At 41.4% G+C, this 20,472-nt stretch overlaps 1 protein-coding gene across 2 annotated transcripts; it reads left to right on the forward strand.

Annotated features, from left to right (window-relative positions):
- The first annotated feature begins 7,379 nt into the window (after positions 1-7,379).
- On the forward strand, positions 7,380-15,573 carry mims1b (mitochondrial inner membrane scaffold 1b). 2 transcript variants are annotated; one of them, XM_086039192.1, is made up of 4 exons: positions 7,380-7,547; positions 10,983-11,442; positions 14,257-14,368; positions 14,915-15,573. In XM_086039192.1, exons 2-4 carry the CDS (start codon positions 11,018-11,020, stop codon positions 15,227-15,229), a joined length of 852 nt encoding a protein of 283 aa, XP_085895318.1. In that variant the 5' UTR covers positions 7,380-7,547; positions 10,983-11,017; the 3' UTR covers positions 15,230-15,573. The 2 variants fall into 2 exon arrangements, with proteins under 2 accessions (XP_085895318.1, XP_085895319.1); XM_086039193.1 differs by lacking the exon at positions 7,380-7,547 and adding an exon at positions 7,563-7,845.
- Positions 15,574-20,472: the final 4,899 nt, after the last annotated feature.

The raw sequence follows: 20,472 nt of genomic DNA on the forward strand, positions 1-20,472 counted from the left end.
TAGTGACTGATAATGGACCATGTTTCAGTAGCAGGGAATGGCAGAAGTTTGCGGAGAACTACGAGTTTTGCCATGTCACGTCAAGTCCATACATGGCACTTCTCAGTTACCGCGCATCTCCACTTCTGTGCGGACTGTCACCTTCAGAACTATTGATGAACAGAAAGCTACGCACAAAGCTTCGAAGATACTCAAATGCTATTGCACAAAAGACACATGAGAAACTTGGGAACAAGCTCAAAAAGCAGAAAATATCACAAAAGGGATTCTACGATGTATCGGCCAAACCACTCTCCGCACTGACGAACAGCGACAGCGAGTTAGGATTGAGGATGCGAATGGTTGGACTACAAAAGGAACTGTATTACAGGAAGTGGCTCCAAGATCATTTACAGTTCTGGCAGAGGATGGACAGGTTCTCAGGCGCAATCGCTGGAGTCTCTTGAAGACACCACGAGCATCCAGTGAGGTCACCACTGCTCAGTCAGACCCGCTTGGAATCACACTTCCAACACCTCCAATGAACTGTGATGCAACCATTCCACCAGACAAACAGATACAGAGAACATCAAGAGTGATAAAGAAACCTGATAGACTGGACTTATAAATGTTTAAAAAATATATGTTAAAAGATGTTCATTTTGTTGTATACATATCAAGCATGTTTGCGCAAAGTTTATACAAAGGTTAACCCATGTAAAAAAAAATAAATAAATAAAAAAAAAAAGAGAAAAAAATATTGTTTTGGAAGTACGTGTATTGTTGATACTTCATCTCAAAGAAAAGGGGGATGTTATGATTAGTGTAACCACACAGAGTCTCTGGAGTTAGGATTGCTAAATTGCTAACTGTTATGGCATGAGACGACAGTAAAAAATAAATGTTCATCAGGTGCAACAGCAAGCCTCCTCTATCTTTATTAAACACAAACACGACAGTATTTTTAACTCAGATGGAGTCCCAGTATCTTCTAACGTAATGACAAAAGAAACTGTTATGCGTTCTGACCTTTCCACTGGAAATGCTTAATGTGTTGCTGTGAATATGGTTCAGTAGCTAGTTGGTGTTATTTCTGCTGAGTCACTCATGTAGTTCACTTTTTTGTTTTCCTATAGTTGACCAACAATATTTTAGTAACAGGGTGTCTTTTTTCCTCTTTGAGAGAACTTATTTATGTAGCCCTTAATCACAAGAAAGTCTCAAAGGGCTTCACGTGCCCATAGCTGACAACAATGAATGAAATCCCCGACCTTAACCCCCAGGAGGGCGAGGAAAAAAAACAAAAAAACAAATCTGGGAATAAATGAGAAACCTTGAGAACGGACCACAGATGGGGGAATCCCCCTTACATGATGATCAGGCCGCATCCACATATTATACTAGAAAAGGTCTGTGACAAAACACAATGTTTAACAATTACAACATACGTATTATATTTAAAAAATCATACCAAATTTTTTTATCTGCTCCAGTATATTTGACATTTGAGGTCAGTTGAGCTGGGGGGAACAAGAGAAAAAGAACAACAGCAATTTGGTATCCATCCATCCATTTTCTATTCTGCTTTACCACTGCGAACCATGTGCTTTTATAGTGGCAGACGAGCTGGATCTCAGCCTGCTGACTTTGGACAAGAGGCAGGCCCTGAATTGGTCACCAGCCAGTCGCAGGCCACATATAGACAAACCACCATTCACACTCACATTCGTACCTCTATGGACAAATTAGATTCTTCATTGAGCATGTTATTCATGTTTTTTGAATTGCAAGATTTAAGTTGCTTTCAGGCGGCACGGTGGTCGACTGGTTAGCACGTCCGCCTCACAGTTCAGAGGTCGCGGGTTCGATCCCGGCTCCGGCCTCCCTGTGTGGAGTTTGCATGTTCTCCCCGTGCCTGCGTGGGTTTTCTCCGGGCACTCCGGTTTCCTCCCACATTCCAAAAACATGCATGGTAAGTTGATTGGATACTCTAAATTGCCCCTAGGTGTGATTGTGAGTGCGGATGTTTGTCTCTGTGTGCCCTGCGATTGGCTGGCAACCAGTTCAGGGTGTCCCCCGCCTACTGCCCAAAGACAGCTGGGATAGGCTCCAGCACGCCCCGCGACCCTTGTGAGGAGAAGCGGTACAGATAATGGATGGATGGAAGTTGCTTTCAGTTATTCTTATTTTGACTTCTAAAAAAAAAAACACCCATTTTGCCGACTACTACCTAGCCAGATACGCAAACCGTAAAGACACAAAAAGTACTTTATCCCAGCAGAACCTTGACACATTTGTTCTTGTGTTTAAATAATCTTGGCAGGGCTGACCTAAATTCGACTTAGGCTTTTTTTTCTGAATAGATAAAATGTTTCTTGTTTTTTGTGTGGCCAGGAAAAAAAAAGTTTATTTTTTCGAGTAGAACTTGGGGCGTCCTTATGTTTTATGGATGGAGGGGATGCGAGTGAACATAATGGGCGAGTACAGCATTTCACAAACAGCTATCCAAAACTGAACAGTTGTTTTTCAACATTTTTGGACACATTTAGCAAAAATATGCGTGTGTAACTGATGCCAGCTAGTCTGTTATAAACCTCATTAAGAGCTGAAGAGGTCAGTCGGCGGCTGGGCGCAGTCACGCAGTTAACCCGTGGTAGGATACAAACTCACTTCTGTAGATATCCAGAATCACTACCAGTTTGTGGACGCAGATTTTCCATTTAGCTCGTTGCACACAGAGACTGTCTTTGATTGTAGAATCAAAAAACAAACAGGAGTCAGAGCAGATACATCATGCAGAAAGTGTTTAAGCATGTCTTTTTAGTGATATTTATATATTCATGGAAAGGCGATAGTATTAGCACAAATAATTATTTAGTCGTACTGTTTCAGAGTAAATGAAAGGTCTTAATTCATGCCTAAAAAAAGACAAGAATAAATGCAAGTGTTTATTCATAAATCAGTATAGAAAACTCAACTATTCATGAAATATTTACTGGGAATATATTAGAAATAAACATATATATATGATTTACAATATACAACTGTTATACATGACCTGTTTCTATTTATTATTTTTATTTTTTTTAGCTCTGCAACAACAAACAATGTAAAAATAAGGTCTTATCTACATAGTATCATATAAATGGAATTTAAGACCATACTCATCCATCCATCCATCCATCGTCTATACCGCTTCTCCTCACAAGGGTCGCGGGGCGTGCTGGAGCCTATCCTAGCTGTCTTTGGGCAGTAGGCAGGGGACACCCCGGTTGCCAGCCAATCGCAGGGCACACAGAGACAAACAAACATCCGCACTCACAATCACACCAAGGGGCAAGGAAGAAAACCCACGCAGGCACGGGGAGAACATGCAAACTCCACACAGGGAGGCCGGGGCCGGGATCGAAACCACAACCTCTGAACTGTGAGGCGGACGTGCTAACCAGTCGACCACCGTGCCGCCAGACCATACTCAATAAATTAAAAAAGAAAAAAAAGATATTCATTCAATCTAAAACAGTATAATCACAACTTTTTAAAATAATTGTAAACTATTAGAATAGAAACAATAATTATCAAAACATGTTTTCCCTATGAAACATGACTTATCCCGAGGCAATAGATTGGATTATTCAATCTGTGCAAAAAGGCAAATGTCAACTCAAAAGAGTCGATCAGTTGGAGCTCTTTTTAACTGTGTTCTATTCAAGAAATTTCAGTTGCATTTTTTTAAATGAAAAATTCTAAATAAATAAAGTTTGATTGATTGATTGATTGATTGATTGATTGATTGACTGATTGACTGATGGATTGATGGATTGATTGAAGTGAGGATCATATTCTTTTACTTCTTAAGGGCTTTTAACACAAGCCAGTTTCTACTGGAGAGAAGCTCAGGGAAAGGGGTGTGCATCCTTCCTTCATTTCCTGGACCTTTGACTGAAAAACTGCACCTGCCACATACAGAAATAGTCGGATGATACTGTGATTGTGTCACGTTTCATGTGGAGTACATAGGGACCTTGTGGGAGCATTCAGAGACTTGAGCGAGAGGAATGGCCTTCTTCTGAACACATTAAATATCCGGGACCATCGAGATGGTGCAGACCTACAAATACCTGGGTGTGCACCTCGACAACAAGTTGGAGTGGTTCGCTAACATGAATGTATGCTGCTGAAAGCGCCAGACAGGATTTTCTTGCTGAGGACTCAGGCTCAGGACCTTTACCATCTGTGGGGAGATGCTGTTCATGTTCTTCCGGTCAGGGACGGCAAGCGTTCTTTGTTGTGGTCTGCTGGCGTGGCAACATCACAGAGAGACACACAAGCAGGCTGGATAAGATAGTTCAGAAGGCTGGCTCAGTGATGGGGAGGAGCTTTGACCATGGTGAAGAGGCAGATCAGGACAAGCTATGAGACATCATTGATAATGACAATCACAATTTTCACCTCACCCGAGGAGGACAGACAAGTAGTCGCAGCGGGCACTTGCGGACAAAGGAGTTCCTTTGTTCCAACAGCAATTTAATGCCTCACTTGAGGGCAGTGGTGCAAGACTGGGGCCCATTTATTTATTTGGACTCAGTAATTCATAACTGTCTGCCTGTTTTGGTGTTATATGGGTCATTCTACTGAATTGGTTCAAATTCAGAGTTGGAAAATGTGTGAAATTTGTATTTTATTTCAGAAAAACTTTTATTGTATTCGTGTTGCACCATATCTAAGGGGCACAAATATAGTGAAAGTACAGTCAATTTTCAAATAGCATTTTCTAGCTTTTCACTAATATCTTGCCTGTCCCTAAAATGTGTCACTACCGAAACACACAATTACAGAAGAATAAAAATAATTCTACTAGCCAATTTATATTATTTTCCATTCCCCCCTCTATAGAGTATTTTTTTAAATTAATATACATGGTTTTGACATCAAAACCAATCAAAATGATTTTTTAACAGAATTTAATATGACTTTTTCCAAAATAAATCGAAATGTATATGCTATTTTTCATTGTAAAATGTAGAAAGTTGATCATATTGACTTCAAAAGTCATCATTAATTAAAACAAACATACCCTTAAACAATCCATCCATCCATTATCTGTACTGCTTCTCCTCACAAGGGTCGGGGCCGTGCTGGAGCCTACCCCAGCTGTCTTCGGGCAGTAGGCGGGGGACACCCTGAACTGGTTGCCAGCCAATCGCAGGGCACACAGAGACAAACATCCGCACTCACAATCACACCTAGGGGCAATTTAGAGTATCCAATCAACTTACCATGCATGTTTTTGGAATGTGGGAGGAAACTGGAGTACCCGGGAAAAACCCACGCAGGCACGGGGAGAACATGCAAACTCCACCCAGGGAGGCCGGAGCCGGGATCGAACCCACGACCTCTGAACTGTGAGGCGGACGTGCTAACCAGTCGGCCACCGTGCCGCCCCCTTAAACAATCATTATCAAAAATTGTTGATTGTTGATAATTCAATACTTTTTATTTTTGTTAAAACATCATTTTTTTTCGGTAGTGACTGCAACATTTCAGTAGTCACCATATTGTTGCTGCTGTTGCAGTAATACTTTGTGTGAGGGTAGCATTGTAATCACTAAACTAGTTTTGCTATATTTTAACTTTTAACGAGTATCATAACTAATGAAACATTATTTGTTTCCATTTTCTACTGCTTTGTGCTGTACTCAGGGTTGCAGGGGTTTGGAGTTGATCGCAGCTGACTTAGGGCAGAAGCAGCGTACATGCTGGACCGGTCACCTGTCCATCACAGGGCCCTTCATCGTTGAAAAACTGTGGTTCCACCTTCCAAATGAAAATTTAATTGGAATGACAAACATTTTTATAACATACATTTCCCTGTATGCTCCCTCTCTCTCTGTTTTTTGAGAGACATCCCGTCGTCTTGTCTTTTCCACCATGCTCTTCTGACTTTCCTTTGCTCTCTGCTGGAGAATTCATTGGTAGACTTCAGCTTTCCTTCTTCCTTCCACCTCTTATTTCTTTCTCTTTCCTTTATTAAATATTCTTTGGAAACCAAGCCCTGCCTCCAGACAAATACTCTTTGCGTTTCGGTAGTGACATAAAAAGTTGGGACAGATTTTTTTTTACATAAAAACTTCTAATTTGTGCCCTGTGACTGGCTGGCGACCAGTTCGGGGTGTAGTCTGCCTTCGCCCATTGACGGCTGGGATAGGCTCCAGCAACTCCCCGCGACCCTGTATAGGATAAGCGGTTTGGAAGATGATGATGATGACTTCTAATTTGAAAAAAAATCTACAAAATCAATGTAAATCTTTCACAATACATTTAAAAGCAACCAAAATGTTCTATTAAAGTAAACTATTTTGTAAATTGGCAAAAATCTTCTACATTTTTTTTTCATCAATTGAAATTTAGGAGGGGCACGGTGGTCGACTGGTTAGCACGTCCGCCTCACAGTTCAGAGGTCGTGGGTTCGATCCCGGCTCCGGCCTCCCTGTGTGGAGTTTGCATGTTCTCCCCGTGCCTGCGTGGGTTTTCTCCGGGCACTCCGGTTTCCTCCCACATTCCAAAAACATGCATGGTAAGTTGATTGGATACTCTAAATTGCCCCTAGGTGTGATTGTGAGTGCGGATGTTTGTCTCTGTGTGCCCTGCGATTGGCTGGCAACCAGTTCAGGGTGTCCCCCGCCTACTGCCCAAAGACAGCTGGGATAGGCTCCAGCACGCCCCGCGACCCTTGTGAGGAGAAGCGGTACAGATAATGGATGGATGGATGGAAATTTAGGAGTTAGAGATTGGGACAGCCACCTCCCAATAGGAAGTGACATATAAAAGATGACTTTTTATACATTCAGTTTAATAGTATCTCAATTAATGCCTTGTGGTAAAATAGATCATAACAAGATATTACTAATTATGCAAGGGCTGAACACTTCATTGTTTTTTAAAATTTGATTTTCATTGTGGGACAGCAATTTTAACCAATTCGTTAGAATGGCTCATATATTCATGTATGTGCACATTTATTTTAGTCCATTGACTGTAAGTCTCTCTCTCTCTCTCTGTAGGTCCATCCATCCATCCATCCATCCATCCATCCATCCGTCCATCCATCCATCCATCCATCCATCCATCCATCCATCCATCCATCCGCCCGTCACTGTAGTCCTACGCTGCTATGTGCACACATTAGGTTATACTGCCACCCAGAGGCCGCATTTAAAGCAGGCCGTTTGGACAGGACAACGAGTAAACGTTCTGAGGGCTCCTGGACAACACAACACAACACAACACAATATGCCTACGAAGAATAATTTAATTGAGCAAATATTTTGCTTAGCGTGATTTTGAGTTTGTTGTGTCCTGGTATGCGTTTGAAAAGACACGCGTTAGCGGTCTGAGAGAACTACGTTACCCATGATACACAGCGTGTTGTGCTACGTACTTGTGCGCCGTGCACTCTTCTGCCCCAGAAATGTGGTCCTTGACCGCCACAGTGCCTGGGCAGGTTGACATGGCTTTTCGGCTTCAAGATTAGCGCTATTCGCACCATTCAACGCGTAACTTAAATCGTAAGTGAGCTCTGCTATTTACTAAATTGCATTTAGAGCACGAAATATACACGGTGACATCAACGCTGATCCATCGCCAATTAGCCGCTAGCTAAGTGCTAACCAAGAGCCAAAATCCAAAGTTGGCAGCACTTTTGAGATTTGGCCTTGAGAATAAACCTCCATGCGAGAGTGTCTGTACCAAGATCAAACGGCGCACAAACACTTAAGTTTTGTGCTGCGTTTTATTAACTTGACAAGTTGAAGGACCCTTTCACTTGTCCTCCAGACACAAGCTGACCAATGTCAACTCCAAGTGGTATGTAAAGTTAGCAGACAGTATTGTGATTTCCGGTTGAAAGCTGTGACTTAAAATGCTGCGACACACAACCTCTGCGTACATAGCTGCTTATGCAATTGCATGACTTCTTTAGTGTGCTACACGAGTTTGGTTATCTGAAGGATAACGGAATGCAACGGACCGCACGCAAGCTGCTACATAGAACCGAACGGAAAAGTCCTTATCAACATTTCTGATAGCTGTCAAAGTTGGAAGTTCACGCGATGATTTGTTTTGTTTGTGGATGTGCGTGTATGAGGAAATTGTAACTTCATGTCTTAGTCGTATAACCAGTGAGACAACAAGTCATCTTTTGTCATAGTTTATGACTTGAGACTGATTTGTGTTGTCGTTTTGTTTGCCTGGCATTTATATAACCGTTCTGCTGTAGTAAATTTTAAATTGTCCCACGGAAAATATTACTATCCAGTACAAGACGTGTCTTTTTTAAAATCCATTCTTTTCTTTCAGAACTTTCAGTATTTTCTTTCAGAACTTTCAGTTCTGCGCCATTGGAAACAACAATAATACACACATTGTTAATAGAGATACCATATTATTATTATTATTACTATTTTTAAATTAAATTAAATCATTAAAATGCAGCTATGGTTCCTGTTTGGCTTTGACTTCGAGTTTCAGACTGTGTAGCCCAGTTGTGGCTTGAAAGTTTGCGGCTGTTTGCCCAGCCTACCTGCCAAGACATGAGGAGAGAGGTGTGGTGTGTGCACTGTATTATGTAAAGTAGAAAATGAAGAACACCTCGCTCACAGATGCATTTTCAGAAAAAGACAGCTAATGAACAATTTCGTTGGTAGCTTGATAATACACTGACCCCAGAGACCCAACTATTTGTACTGTAGACCCAAATTAAAACTCATTCAATCCCAAAGACAGTCTTTTCACAGTCCAGCCATTCAATCCCAGGAATGTATTTATATATTTTTTCAAACATTAGGGTAAAAGAGTGTCTGAAAATGTCTGGTACTGAATGAGTTAAAAACATTACAGACTGTCACCTTTAACTTAAATCTACCTGAACTAATTATTCATTTTTTTGAAGGCAAGACATTTGGCACAGAGTAGTTGTCATGATACCAAAAGTATGACTTTGTTATAGGCTTTAAACAATCAGGATGTTTAAAAAAAAAAAAACGCTAACTGATCACGAGATCGAGCAATATGTCCATTTAAATAACTTATTTACTGTATATATTTTACATGTATATATGACAGATTTTAGCCATTGGGTATTTTCTATCTGTAGTTTACTGAGCAGACTATCCAAGGTGGAGTGGTGTTTCCATACCAAAACTCATACTGAGACAAAAGGAGCACAGAGTGTGCTGTGAAAGTGACGAGACAGCTATTAGGCCTGCTGGGTAGCAAGGAGAACAATACGGTTTGAGCTTATACCACTAAGATCGATTCCCAAATATTAAAACATCAATGTGGTCGATACTTTAGACCAGGGGTGCTCGATCCCGGTCCTCAAGAGCCCCTATCCAGCCTGTTTTCCATCTCTCCCTGCCTGCAACACACCCGATTTAAATGATCCGCACATCACCAAGCTTTGCACAAGCCTGATAACGATTGTGATCATTTGTATATGAATATATGATGAATGTAATAATTTGGGTTTTTGCACGCGTTTACATGGCCTTTCGAAAAGGGTTATTGACTGAATGTCAATGTTGTCCGTGATAAGTTGTTGGCAGGGGTAGGGGTGGCATTGGTGAGCCTTTCATGGTTGTCCCCACCAAAACGAGTGTAGGAAGGTGGGAAGGCGTGGCTGGGTTTATGTAGTCCATAATAGCCTGCTGGCATTGGCACAGGTGCTGGGAGTCGGGAGTTATTGAAATGCTCCCCAACCCTGAGCTTATTGTCGTGCTTATCTCTTATAACGTCCCATTTAGGTTGGCCTGAGCTATAGTTGCTGGTTTGTGAGCCACTAGATCTGTAAGACAGGTCACGGACCTGCCAGCCCATCCACAGCTTTTGATTAGGCAACGCTGTAATCCACGTCATAATGGTGACCTCGTTGCCGCTGGTGCCGACGCAGGTCAGGGCAGAGGAGGTGCAGGCGTCATTGTCCGTCTGACCGTCCACTGTGGCCTCTACAGCAAGGTAAACTCCAGTTGGCGTTCGGGAAGCGGTGCTGCAGACCAAGGTCTGCCCACTTGGGCCAAACCTTCACATTCCCGATGGGGCTTGATTGCCTGATGAATGGCCAGTTTTTGGGTGTGAAGAGTAATGAGATGTGGTCTGACTGACGAGAGATAGTGCACCCTTGACGTTGATGTGGTTGAGAGTTTTGTCTCCTTTTGTTGGACAACAGTCATGTTGTTCAAACCTGCAGGGGACAGACAGACTTTGAATCAGAGTGGTTGAAGTCACTGGCATTGTCAAAGATGGCCTCCAGGTGGCGTGTTTGTTGGGAACATTCATCTGTCCATTTTCTCCATCTTTTACAAACAGTATTACAATAGAACAAGTTGAAACTTACCAAAACCGATGTGGTTTGATTAAATATGACCCTTGTTAATCACCAACCATAGTTATTTTTCAAATTTCAAGTAACTAACGGTATGTTGAAAATTTATTCATTGATGCCACTTTTTTTGTTTTTGTTTGTTTTTTTTTGCAAATATACATAATCTTCTTTCACAGTTAACATCTTGGAAAACACATTTGCTGATTCCGAAGTAGTATTCAAGAAATAAGAAGCCAGGTGAGAAAAAGCAAACGTAACCACCCTAAGTATATTTTAAATCAGAACTTGTACTTTTCGGCAATTGCGACCCTGTATTTTGTATATTGCTCACACTCACAAGTCGGTGAGCTGCAACATATCACAGCTGACTTTGAGCGATAGGCCCGGTACACCTTGGACTCGTTGCCAGCCAGAAGCAGTTTTGTGTTATTGCTTGAAACAAAATTGGCTCACATAGGCAAATTAAAGTAATAGACATGTTCAGCTGTTAAAAGACATTTCCATTTAAAAAAGTCATTTCAACATCTTTTAAAAGGAGCCAAGCCAAGCCAAAACAATATGAAGTTTTCCTAATAAAAATGTTAATAGTAATTGTTTTTTTTTTTTTCTTCTTTATTCACAGTGTGTTGGTGAAGGTGACCATAGAAAAGGAGGAAGATGATGTTAATGCAGCACATCATTACTCGTGGCACACTGCGAAGGCTGGCAGTGGTGCGTCGATTACCGCCGGGCGTTGCTGTCCGTGACCCACCACAGTCATCATGCAGGTGCGCCTTCCGCCTGCCCCCACTGCACCCTGCACGCTGGCACTGGTTCTCAACGTCATCGTCCAACATGGCGGCCCATCAGCCCAAACATCAGCCGCCGGGGGGAGAAACAAACATTGCTTCACCTCAGACCCCGCCAGATAAGCAAGACAAAGATGAGCCCGTTGTTGAAGAGGTGGACCCTTTGCAGGACAGGTCCATTGGTCTTGCTCAGAGATTCAAGAAGACCTTCAAACAGTATGGCAAGGTGATGATCCCTGTGCATCTCATCACGTCCTCATTTTGGTTTGGAACCTTCTACTATGCTGCTATGAAGTAAGTGACTTCATGGAACTTGTGTGGAACAGTTCACAATTTACAAACAAACGTGAAAAAATAATCAAGCATGTCTCAAGAAGTTTAGTGCTACCAGCACGCTAAGAATGCCAACTTCAAAATAAACCTTAGTTACCAAATGATATAGGAACATCAATGCCTAGGTATGCTTTTATTTTGAAGTTGTTCCCAGCCCTGTGTCGCGGCCTAAAGGCTGACTTGACTCGTTTTTCAGACTGTGTTTGGGGGTCCTTTATTGCGTCACAAACAGTTGCTTCCGACGACAAGAACACTACGTTGTCCTGAAATAATGTTCAGTCTCTAATTAATTGCAAAAAAACCCCCAAAAACGACCTAATTACGCTGTATTGTACGCCGTTTGTTGCCAGCGGTAGCCACTTGCAGCGCTAGCCGCGCTCACAGGGCTGATAGTCCTAAAGTTATTAGACCTAAATGACTGCTGACAGATGTCCAGCTCTGAATTGAAGTATAAAATGGTAATTACCTATAAATGAAAACCAGTTGGCTGTTCATTAAGTGGAAATGTGTCTTTTTGTCCTCTGTACTTTTAACCAAGCAAAAAGGAAATATTAGATTATTAGACAGAATTTTCAGTGGGATATTCGAATACCAAAATATTCGATAGCTGCAGCCCGTGACAAATTTTTGAGGTCGACACAAGCGAGTTGGTCAAATTTTTTTCCCAGCCCTCCATCAAAACAGTTTTTTGGGTTCTTGCTCTGTTCTGTGATCACCATCCAAAACTGGACGCCGACGGCAGTTTGCTGTAGTTGGAGATATTACTGTCATTCTAGTCATTTGAAGTAAATCGCCTGCTCTTTATAATGTGTCATGTGCAAAATGTACTTCTAGGTTGCTGATTGTTTTTTTTTCTAATAGGTTTTTTTATCTTCTAAAAATACAGATGAGGAATAGCAGTATACTTGATAATGATGATTTCAGTGCTTGCATCTGTGATGTCTTTGTTTATATTTTTTCCCACCAACATGAAAAGTGTGATAATTTTGGTCACAATTATTGCAAAGGATCATTTTATCTCTACTTTTTTTTTTTGTGATGGTTGTGTATTCTACTCGGCAAGTTAACCAACCAACCAATTGGAACACATTCATGTTATGTTTTTGTAAACCTCCATGATCCCCCGGAAATGTCTATCAAATATAGTTCCACTTGGAAAGACGGCCTCACTCTTATTCAGTTTGAAAGAGTGAAGAAATTCACTTTTCACTGAGAAACACTGAATAGATGAGCCAGAGTTACTTAATTAAACAAGTGTCGAAAGCCTTGGATACCTAAAGTGGAAATAAAAGGTCCACACACCCCTATTTGAATGCCAGGCTTGTAATGTAAAGGCAATGAGACCAAAAGCTAGACCATTTCAAAAGGTTTTCGAACATTGTGACCTATAACCTGAGCGAGTCAATTGGAAAAAAAATTTTTTTTGAAAGGAGAAGAAAACATAACAGGAAATGTAGTAGTACAATTTTGAATACTCTTTTAAAACATGGCTGTGTTCACAATTAACCCAGCCACACTCAAACTCGTATTAAATGGCAGTCTGTACACACTTGCCAGCATTGAAAGAGCCTCTTATTAACTCCGCATGAAGTTCAGACACACAGCAGCATCAGAGGATCATCTCATTGTTGGAAGGCATCAGTCAATAATTTCCAAGGCATTAAACATGGAACACGGTGACGACTGTCATCATTAATTGGAGAAACTATGACACAATAGTGAGAGACAGTACCAAGAACTGGACGTCTTGTCACGATGAAAAGATGAGAAGAAAACTGGTCTGGGAGTCTCCTCTGAGGCAGACAGCAACAATGAAGGAGCTGCAGAAATTTCTGGCAAGTACTGGCCGTTTAGTACATGTGACAACAATCGCCCGTCTTCGTCATAAGTCTGGGCTATGGGCTAAGGTGGCAAGAAGCTTTGTCCTCCAAATAAAAACATCTGAGCCAGTGGGGAAATGTGTAATTGACATAAAACCAAGGTTGAATTTTTTGGGGGGGACAATAATACCAAAAGGTTTGTTTAGTGCAAACACAACACTGTTCATCACCGAACGTACACTGTACCCCACAGTGACGCATGGTGGTGACATCATCAGGTTTTGGGGCTGGTTTTCTTCAGCTGGAACTGGCATCAGTGTTAGCATAAAAACTTCAGGCTTCTGCTAGAAAGCTGAAGATGAAGAGATGCGTTCAGGATATATTTTCGCATGACAATGGCCCAAAGCCCACATTCAAATCAGCAAAAGAATGGAGAAGATGATGATTAAGGTTTTGTCATGAACCAGCCAGAATTCAGACCTGTACCCAATCGAACATCTGTGAGGTGATCTGATGAGTGCCGTACACAGAAGAAGCCCTCGCAATCTGACAGATTTCGAGCATTTTCACAAAGAAAAGTGGGCAACTATTGTCACATCGAGATGTGCCACACTGACAGACTCCTCCCACAAAGACTGATTGCTGGAATAAAAGCCAAAGGGGCTGCAACAACCAGGTCATTGTCTGCTTCATATTTTTCCCCGGAAAGGATATTGTTGTTTTATTTTTTTTATTTACTTATTTTTATTACTGAGTTGTCCAGATCACAAGAACGGGGAAATTGAACAGCGGTGTGTTGACTTGTTTTCGCCACTGTATGTTTTGGGTTGATGATTGACTGATTTTGCCAAAATTAGTATAATTGATGCGATAATTATAAAAAGTGTCGCAGCTTTTTAAAATTGTACCCACAACTTTAAATTGATGACTTATTTTCCTTTGTTTTTTTCCACAGAGGTGTAAATGTAGTACAATTCCTGGAGATGATCAATGTGCCAGAATCACTTTTGGGACTATTGAGAGAATCTTCGAGTGGTTACGCACTGACTGCTTACGCCATGTACAAGGTAATTTAGTTCATTGAGTCATGCTCTGATCATTTTTAATGACAATCAGTCTTGTTTTGTTGTCATACAATATGCAGTGAGTTTTGAACACTGCAATTCGGGTCCCATTGCTAAGTCCTCAAGTAAATAACATGAGCCCAAGGCATTTGACAGGTTAGCGCAGTGGGTTGTCCCTTTGAAATATTTCGACGGTTGGTGATTTCATTGCGACATTTGCAGTTAAAATGTCACACTCTGGTCGCTGCTCGCGATGACCCTAGTCAGGGTATGCTCGTGGCATAAATATTTTATAGTTTATGGGATTTTTTAGGGCCACAACCACTAGTGAGGGCTACATTAATTTCTGTGTTGCAATATGTTCTCCGTGAAGTGCATAAAGTGTGATTGTATATAAGTATATGTTCTTGACGCTGATTGGCTGTCGCTGCCGGACTTTAAAAGTGAACCTTCGCTAATTTGTCCCCTAGCTTTGAAACCTAAATGGGATCCTGCGCAAGTGTGCAGTGGCGTTTATCAGCTGACCAGTCCGTGTCTGTCCGTTTCCAGATCGCCACTCCCGCCAGATACGCGGTGACTCTGGGCGGCACTTCTCTGGCTGTTCAATACCTCCGAAAGCACGGCTACCTATCCACACCGCCGCCAGTCAAAGAGTACTTCCAGGACAAGATGGAGGAGACAAAGGAGAAATTTTCAGAAAAAATGGAGGAGACAAAGGAAAGGTTTTCAGAGAAAATGGAGGAAACAAAAGGACGCTTCTCAGAGAAAATGGAAGAGACTAAGGACAAGCTGTCTGAGAAGCTACAGGAAACCAAAGACCGAGTATCGGAGGGGAAAGCCTTTTTTAGGAAGAAAAATGATTAGAAAGCATTGCAGCTGGTGCCTCAATAAATGATCCAATTAAGGTCTGAAGTAATCAGTGATTTGGGGCCACCTCTGAGACTGGGGGGAGATGAGCGAGATGCATTAGTCCTGAAAATGTCACCTCTCACAGCCTGCTCTTTCTATGTCGTTTATGTATTCGTCAAAACCGTGGGCTGCGTGTGCCACTCACGCTACAGTACAGACCAGGCAGCAGCTTGGCAAACTCCTGGCACGGCTTCCTTCTGCCTCCGCCCCCTCCGTCTGTGTTTACAGCGGCTCAAGAGATCGGCGCTTTAACTTTTTTGTAATGTATGCGAAATTAATAAAGATATGACACATGCAAATCCTTCTGGTTGTTGTCAAGATCAAACTTGAAGTTAATGGTTACAGCAGCATGTACAAGATCCTAAAAGCCTTTCGAAAGGCTCAATATTACCCTGTGTCTTTTGTAACACAGTGACGAGAATGCGTTTTCTATTACCGATATTTAATATTGGCTTAGCCAAAGCTAATTTATGACAATGGCCACCTCTTCAATATTGTACTACTAGTGAGACCAATAATGAATGAAAATCAGGTGATTAACTGTATTGTAAAACAGCCAATATACACGTTCACAATATTTACGATAAACATATCTTCACAGTTGCAGCGGATTTAAAATAATAATAATTGAGCTACAAATTAAAGTTAACGTTTGACTCACCAAAAGGTATGTGACATGTACATTTTGTTTTTAAGTCATCATTGCCACAAATTTAGGTTGCCGCTTTAACTAAAAGTGGAATACGCTTTACTTTGTGGTTGTGTCATTTCAAGTTCCCCGGTGTCGAAATAACATGTCTTTTACATGCTTTTCTTCAAAATAGCCCCAGGAGCAGGAACTATATTGCACTAAACACACCCACCTTTCTGAGATGTTTTGCCTTTTTGATAGAGCGTCCACATCTTGCGATTAAGCGACCGCGCAGATGCTAACGAAGATAAATACTGTATTCATCCCGTGAGGAAAATTCGATACACTAATCTACATCCAACAAAACTGAATGCTGAAAGCTCTGCTTACCATTTGGCTTTGGTATGTGGTTTTGCACTTATGTGGGCTGTGTGTAATGCTTGGTGTTCCAGACTCCAGCTGTCGCTTGAAAGTGGTTCTAGAGCTTTGGCCAGCCTCGTTCTTCGTGACATAGCATCTGCAAGCAAAGAATCTGAGTGGGCGCGGTTAAGTCAATGAGCCCCTAATGGTACACAACAAAGGGGACTAGATGGATGGACGTGCGCTCCAGAGAGAACAAACTATTTTTAAACAAGTGATTAAAAGGTCAAATTTCCATATTATGTCCATAGTTGATTTATTAACTCAATCCAGAAGAAAACAGTACAACAGTGACCCCCCATTTATCGCTGAGTATGTTCCAGCCCCACCCACAATACTGTACAAGTCACGATAAAGAGACAGTATATACAAAAAAAAAATACCTCTACAAAATGCTTTAAAACACATTTAGACACATCAAAACACATTTAAGCTTATGAAAAGACGAGGGATGTAACTATTCCCGCAAGCCCCAATTCAATTAAATTATCGATTTTCAGTTACTGATATTTGATTCGATTTATTTTTTTACCATGCTTGTCTCTGTGCGCTAGCGCGGTGCTACAGCCATTCACAAACGCCCTATGCAATGTTTGGTGCAAGCGCATAATTTGATGTACACAATCAAAATTTGGTATACGGTTTGTATCGATTTTTAATTAATTTTTGATTCATCATTATATCCCTAGAAAAGACATTTTAATGACATTTTATTCCTTAGCACCTGGTCTCACACTCAAACGTTTCTGGAAATAAGTTGCAAAGCAAGCTGTTTATTTGTACGGAAAGGAGGAACTGCCAACGTGGGGTAAACATTTTTGACTGGGCTACGTCGTTCGAACGTACTGCAGTCATTCAAACATATTGACAAAGTCATTCGAATGTACTGCTAAAACCTAGGCTGAATGCTAAAAGCATAGCATTTTTCCCCATAATCCCAAGGGGTATTGACTTCCGCATGTGCAATTGTGTTTGTAGAATTTAGCCTATATTTTACCAATGTTTGGACGACTTTACTAAATAGGTTCAAACCATTTTGAAGTACATTCGAATGTCTTTACAAACTCTTTCAAATGACTTTGCAGTACATTCAAACGATATAGCCCAGTGAAAAATCTTTACTCCACATTGGTGGTTTCAGTATAAAACCAACACATAAAAAAGAGACACATTATATATTTAAACCCAAAATGGTCAACCAAAGCAGAGTACACTGTATAATTTTGTCTTGAGCAAAAGGGTTGGGCATTGTTTCAATTTGAAGTTTCAATTCGATTCTTTTTTGGGTGCCCAAACGACGGCCATTCATTTGTAGTGCCTTGCAGCACAGACTAAAACCATTTGCCTGCCTTGTACTACAGTACTTACCTTCTACACTGACTAGCAAGGCAGGCGAAAAGAAGAAGCTAATTGTTTTCATCTCTCACTTCCTTGTTTTCAACCAATCGGTGATCATTCGATAGGGACACCGGCTACGCCAAACTATTGCCAAATCATTGATGATGATGATTTAGTACTTTATTATTTATACTTTATTATTTACTATATCCTTCATTACCAAGCTGTTTTTTTCAACTATATGGTATACAGTATCTAAAAATAAATATATGATATACTTAACATATCTCCAGCTAAATTGGTTTAGTAAATGGGCTTTCCTTTGTGTAGCGCTTTCCCACCTACACGACACTCGAAGCGCTTCACGCTGACTCCGCATTCACCGATTGATGAACAGGGGGTTCGGGAACTTGCTCAAGTTCACTTCGGCATGATCACAAGAGGCGGGGATCAAACTCGCAACCTCTCTGTTGGGAGATGATCACTCAACCATGCCGCCCCATTGTTAAATGAAAGATGTCGAAACGGCACTTGCCTCCTTTGATTTTTCAAAGTGTGGACACCCCTGGTTTAAACGGAGATGCTAACAAGTTACTTTTGAATGAACTCAGACGAACTTATCTACAAATTGATTTCTATTAAAGGGGAGGAAGCATCAAGCTCGTCAAACGCGGCACTCTGTTAACTTATACATGTCATGCCACCTCCTTTGCGCATTGTCATCTTATTGGGAGAGTTGCACTGCACTTTGCTTGCTCCAAACCGCCACTTGTCGTTCACGGGGTCAGGTCAAGCACCTGTCATGTATATTGTCTTCTGGTATACGTCGGGCACTGACGGGTTTCCATTATATGACTTTTTGCCAGAATCCGTTGTCTTTGGTGGAGAGCCTGTTGCAAAAGTAAAGCAAATTAGTCCCTTTAATTTGTACTTTTCCACCCTTTTGTTGAATCCAAACAGATTTCTTCAGTTTTCTTTTCAGCTACTCAATGAGTAACAGCTGACTCATGGTGTGGGTTCATCTATTTGCTTTTTCACTCTGAATTTCTCCTTTCTGTTTAACGCCTCTCTCAATTTGCCTTTCAGCATCAAATGGTATTTCTCTGGGGTCACATTTTTGGCAACCTGTGTTTTGCCCTCCCTTGGCAGTCCTTCAAAACAGCCACTGTATGCCTTCCTGAGTGAGTCGTGACTGTTTGTAGTTTGTGAGGAGACTACAGTTATGGCTGGCCTCCATGCGCTATGTTTAGGGTCTGCGCCGGGGGTCTCTTTGGTGGCGGTGCTACCCGTGGCCATGGGCTATCATTCCGCTCAGCGTGGACAAGCTCCCCTTGGGTACTCTTTCCTCGTATGGTTTCTCTGTGCATTGCCATGTCGCTTTTTAGGGTTATATGTGTGTGTGTGTGTGTGAGTGCAGGTGTGCTTGTGGCTGTCTGTCTTTGCATATATTGCGAGGGAGGGAGCAAAGGCGGGAGCGGGTTCTCTTTTTATGTTGGATTTTGGCGTTTTTAATGTACAGCACTTTGAGTTGCATCCTATGCGTGAAAAGTGCTATATAAATAAAATTTGATTGATTGATTGATATAGAACTCATTTTACAAAGCCCAATTCCAATGAATTTGGGACCAACCTACATTCAACTAAATACACTGCAAAGAGAAAATATTAAATGTTCAAACTGATATTTTGGCTTTGATGAAATCATTGATTTTTTAAAAATTTTATTTGAATGTTTTACTTGTACAATGTTTAGCCATTTTGCATGCTCGTTAACCCAATTTCGCTTGACACTCATCAACAATCAGCAGCATTGTTTTGATTTACTTCGCAGTGTGTTTGAATATTGTAATGCAGCCTTCTTTGACTAGTATTATTCCTCATCCACCCACTTTTGTTTTGACCGGAATTATTTTGCTCTTCACTGAAGGTTTCTTGTACTCATCCACATACATGAAATTCACCAAGGCTCCTGTGTCCAGTTTGAATGGAATTATAGCCTGGTTAACTGACAATGATACTCTCCATTTTTACCATTTTCTCCCTCAAATAGTCTTTCTCTGAGTCCATTATCAGGTATGTAAGACTGACCCTTCTACCTTATCATTGTCTTCATCGCATCCACATAGTGTAGATGTTGAAGCCGTGCGAGTCCCTAAATGTATGAGTGAGAGAGGAAGAGTTACAATGACCTCCGCTGTCCAAACTCATGTTGATCTGTTTATACAGTCCAGTGCCCCCCACTCCCAGCACATGCACCTGTCCCAACCCCCCTCACCCCCCGTTTCCCCCCCCCCCTGACCACACTGGGGGGGAGGAATGACAAAGAGGACAGATCGGTGCTGCAATGCCATGAGGGAATGCAGAGTAAAGACAATCTGTGTCCCTCGGGTGAGTCAGTGTCTGAACATGGCAGGAGGCCTCTGTGATGGCTGGGGTGAACCACAGGCCAGGAGACAATCACACTCAAATTGATTTCGGTTTTTTTTTGCCTACATTATCTACAAAGACAGTTTTACTAAGGGTAGGTTAAGTCAAAAGTTATATTAACTCTTCCTTTAACCCTCGAGATGAATAAATCCACCATTCATCCATCAAAACCTTTCATTCATTCGCCACTAGGATGCAGTGTTCCTGCAGCTATTCCATCGCAACGTTCAGTAGCACTGAAGTTGTGCTTCTGAAACGTTTTACACCAAGAACCACCTAAATTAATACTTGACTCGCCAAGTACTACTATCATAACCAACATTAACATACAGTAGTGTAGTAGGCCAAAGTTTCCATCAAAATTGAGATGGTTTTATTCCTA

The sequence above is a fragment of the Filicampus tigris genome, chromosome 8 (assembly GCF_054856515.1).
Source record: "Filicampus tigris isolate MCC_2025a chromosome 8, RoL_Ftig_1.0, whole genome shotgun sequence".
Taxonomy (NCBI): Eukaryota; Metazoa; Chordata; class Actinopteri; order Syngnathiformes; family Syngnathidae; genus Filicampus; species Filicampus tigris.

Bases quoted from the DNA above. Each gene is read 5' to 3' on its own strand.
- mims1b (XM_086039192.1), top strand. From the start codon at position 11,018: ATGATGTTAATGCAGCACATCATTACTCGTGGCACACTGCGAAGGCTG. The intron at 11,443-14,256 runs GTAAGTGACTTC...TTTTTTCCACAG, and splicing joins TTCTACTATGCTGCTATGAA to AGGTGTAAATGTAGTACAAT. The intron at 14,369-14,914 runs GTAATTTAGTTC...GTCCGTTTCCAG, and splicing joins CTGCTTACGCCATGTACAAG to ATCGCCACTCCCGCCAGATA.